Raw genomic sequence first — 3,779 nt, 5'->3', positions numbered from 1 at the left:
ATATATATATGCCTGTAGCTCTGTGGTCGAACATTTTTCCGACATAAACAGCAGCCAGAGTTGTTGTGAAAATGTTTTACTCTAATTTTTTAAGACTATAAAAGCGCGTTTATAAGCTATGCGCAAAAGTCCCAGTTCCATATTTTAAAACAACATAAAAAATTGCTATTTACATAGTTTAAAGGGTTATTTCTTCCTTCTTTTTTTGACAGATACTGTCTGGATCTCACTAAGACAAATTCCTCATATGTGGCCCATGTGGCCACGGATCGTGACGCTCGTGCGTAAAGTTCAGCAAAAACTAAATAAAATTCAAAAGCTACGAAAGTTCCAACCAAAAATAAAAAAATAAATGTTCATATCCTTGATATAAACAAAAAAAAAATAAAAATAATGATTAAAAAATTACGCGCAGTGCCTCCCGGCAGTCAACTTTAAAGCTGCTCGCTGCCGCTCCTCTCTCTGTTCATCTTCTTCATCTTCATCCTCCTGTTCTGGAACCAGATCTTGACCTGTCTCTCCGTTAGACTGAGGATGCGGGCGACCTCGTAGCGCCGGTCTCTGGTCAGATACATGTTATAGAGGAACTCCTTCTCCAGCTCTAAAGTCTGATATTTGGTGTAAGGGCAGCGCTTCTTTCTCGTGGAGCGCGCGTGGATCCAGTTGGCTGCCGGATTGTCTGAAAAAAAAAATTAAAAGAACATGTGTTTTGTGTTAATATTTATTATGACATTAGGTGACTTTAGAGAACAAATAACGTGTAAAAAATTAAAATATTTTGATCAAATGATTAACAGAGTGTAATCAATCTGGATCAAATCTAGTAAAGTATTTATATTCCTGTTATAATGCAACATATGTGACTTAAAACCCACTAGAAAGCCTGCAGTAACCTCTGCAGGGCGGGTTTCCCCTCCTTCCGCAGCCTTGGTATAGCACCAGACACTTTTATAGGTTAGTAAAAGCTTCGGTTTTACACACCCAGCTCATACAGTTCTCAGGGTTGTAAATCAAGGCCTGGCTATTTCTTTAACTTACTTGGGTCAAGTTGTTGTTGTTTGTCGTCTTTGGACTGACTCGAAAGCTCACTTCCACCACCGTGCGCCTTGCAGCTCGCCTTCTCCGCACACTCCGAGCCTCCGCAGTCCCCGGACAGCGGCGGAGCCTCGGCCTCCGGCGGGTCGCACTCTGCGGCTTTGACGTTAGCCAGGACCTCCGGCTTCGTCCCGTACGGCCGGGAGGAGGCACTGCTGCTGTTCGTGGTGGCGGAGTGGAACCCGGCGAACGGGACGTGGTTCGAGATCGGGTCCATCCAGGAGCGCACGCCGACATATCTGCCATCCGAGGCGGGCAGATGGGATTGGTGGTGATGGTGGACGTACGGATGGTAGATCCCCTGAGGATGAACCGCGGACCAGGACGACGGGAAGGACTTTGGAGCGAAATTGCACGAGGAGAAGTCTGCGCCTTCCGCGGCACCGGGCGGCCGAGGCACCATGGRATGCGGCGCCTGAATGAACCGAGCTCCGAACACGTCCTCCGGGTCCTGACCCATCACGGAGTCCACATAGCAGTTTCTGAGAGCACCAGTGGAAGACATTTTTTCATCTCTTCCTATAATACGGGTCGCACTGTTACCAGAAGCTTTCCCCTCTATGAACAATCATAGCAATTCTTTTTTTTAAGCTGGCCTGCTTCTACTGGGATTGGTTTACATGGGTCACGTGATCATATTTACCAATACAGCCCGTGAATCAATCCTGCTCGGGTTCTCCCTTTTTCATCAGCTCTAATTTAGCTTTTCATTTTAGAAATGATAAAGAGCCGCGCCTGACTGCAAACATGGAGCCATTCTTCAGAAAGGAATCCATGTTTTTCACGTCTAACTTGAAATGAAGATTCGACCACAGTTCATAGAGAAAAGAATATTTCTCTTCCTCAACCACTCGCAGACTTTGTGTATCTTAMTGTCTTGCAGAAAAGTCTAATAATAATCGTCCTGATGCCCTCACTGCCTGTTAAATGCTTTATAGACTTACAAAGTCCTCGTAAAAGAGATGTAATAACACGCTGGAAAGTAGCAGACGTCGTTTCCGCGCACAACCCCGTGGAAGCTTTGTTAATATTTGGCACGGAAGCGCGTGGATTTCTATATATGACAGGCTCGGTTTAATTCTCCAAGTTGGGGGAGGCGGAAACGACGGTGGTGAAAATGATTGCATCCATTCAAAGGAGAGCAATAATGTATCAATAAATGTTTTATGAGGTGCCTGTGATTTTACATGTCAATAAAAAGAAGAGTTCAGATCTGGTGTGGAAAGAGCGTCATTTAAAATATATATTAGTTGTGTTACTTGTTATAATAAAAAGTTAAATTTGCACTTTTTGTTTAAAAAATTAGTTTTCTTTTTGCATGAACCCCTTTCAGATCCAAGCAAATCTTTTCAAAAGTTTTCTTCCTGAATATTGAGTTTTGGAGGATCACTTGTGTCCTGCAGTCTTTGTTAAGATATAAACAGCCTGAGGCATCAAACAGGAACTATTTTTATCTGATTACCCCCTCCTCCTCTCTGCATCTCTCTGCTGCAGAATCGRATGATTAGAAACCACTATAGAGGAGGGTTTTCTTTAATCTTTTTAGGAAATATTGTCGCCCTTTTACACTGATCTCTATCTCACAGGTCACGATATTTTACCACGTTTAAAGTGGTGAGTGGCACAAAAACGCTAATTATCAGCTACACACTTATTTTTGTTCTGTTTTTCCCTTGACTGATGTCGACTTTAAGTAATCCGCTTTGTTCCAACTTTGGCAAAAATATTTCCAAATACTTGCTGTATTGTTATCACTTTATAATAACAAAGGAAACATTCTGTTAAAGGTCTTTTCCCCTTTGTGTTCGCATGGATCATTGTCAAATCCTTTCCTCATGACGGGCATGTAATTTTTTTTTATTATTTTCTTTTTTGTGCCATAAATGTTGCATKTTTTTAATCAAGGCGCACACATGCTGCACACAAATGTTGATGGTCGAGACTAAGATCGTTTTCAACTTATTTTTGTCTCAAAAATCATGCAAAAGTTATGTTATTTTTGCGAAATTAAAATAAAAACGTAACAAAAGTGTTTTCCTGCTCACAACCAAAATAATTGTTGTGTTTCGAAGTTGTAATCTCACTAGAAAACTAAGCTGAAATGTTTGGGAAATTAACTTTCTTGCTGCCAGTACGAAAACAAAACATATTTATTTTAACTTTAATTTTTTTAAATAGTAATTCAAACTTTTCAGGCCAAATTATAAGGATATTAAAAATAATAATAACGCATCTGTGCAACTTTTTCGTTTTGCAAAGTTGCACAAATATGGGCTGCACGATTTCATATCAAACTCAGTTCTTTGTCAGTACATTTATTGCAATGTATACATGCACCAAACATGCAATAAATCCACAGCTTCACATTATTGTTTCTCCACACAGAGGCCCACAAAAAGCGTTCTTGGAGAATATTTTTGCACGAAATGCAAAACAAATGTCGCACCAAACACAATAATTCCGCTCTCATGACCGCAGCACACACACACACACACACACACAAAATAGAAACTCTCCACTTTTTTTCCCTCCATGTTTCCACAAATAAGCTGATTTCTGTCAGTGAGGACAAAGTGTTGTAAAAACCAAAATCAAAACCCTGTGACAACATTCAACGAACACACAACGCCACACGACATGAAAAAGTCACTTCTTTTTGGAACATTAAGACGCACGTCTGACGA

At 41.0% G+C, this 3,779-nt stretch overlaps 1 protein-coding gene across 1 annotated transcript; it reads right to left on the bottom strand.

The window, feature by feature from the left end:
• Nucleotides 1–60: 60 nt before the first annotated feature.
• Nucleotides 61–2,062, bottom strand: hoxd9a (homeobox D9a; the record flags this gene model as incomplete). Its single annotated transcript, XM_014001418.1, is given in 2 exon segments — nt 61–679; nt 1,039–2,062. Coding segments are annotated over 2 exon segments (807 nt in total). The 3' UTR covers nt 61–434.
• Between the last annotated feature and the right edge of the window lie 1,717 nt (nt 2,063–3,779).

This window comes from Austrofundulus limnaeus, unplaced genomic scaffold (assembly GCF_001266775.1).
Source record: "Austrofundulus limnaeus strain Quisiro unplaced genomic scaffold, Austrofundulus_limnaeus-1.0 Scaffold9, whole genome shotgun sequence".
NCBI lineage: Eukaryota > Metazoa > Chordata > Actinopteri > Cyprinodontiformes > Rivulidae > Austrofundulus > Austrofundulus limnaeus.
Note: the sequence above shows the minus strand (reverse complement) of the source record. Positions and strands in the feature narration are given on the sequence as shown.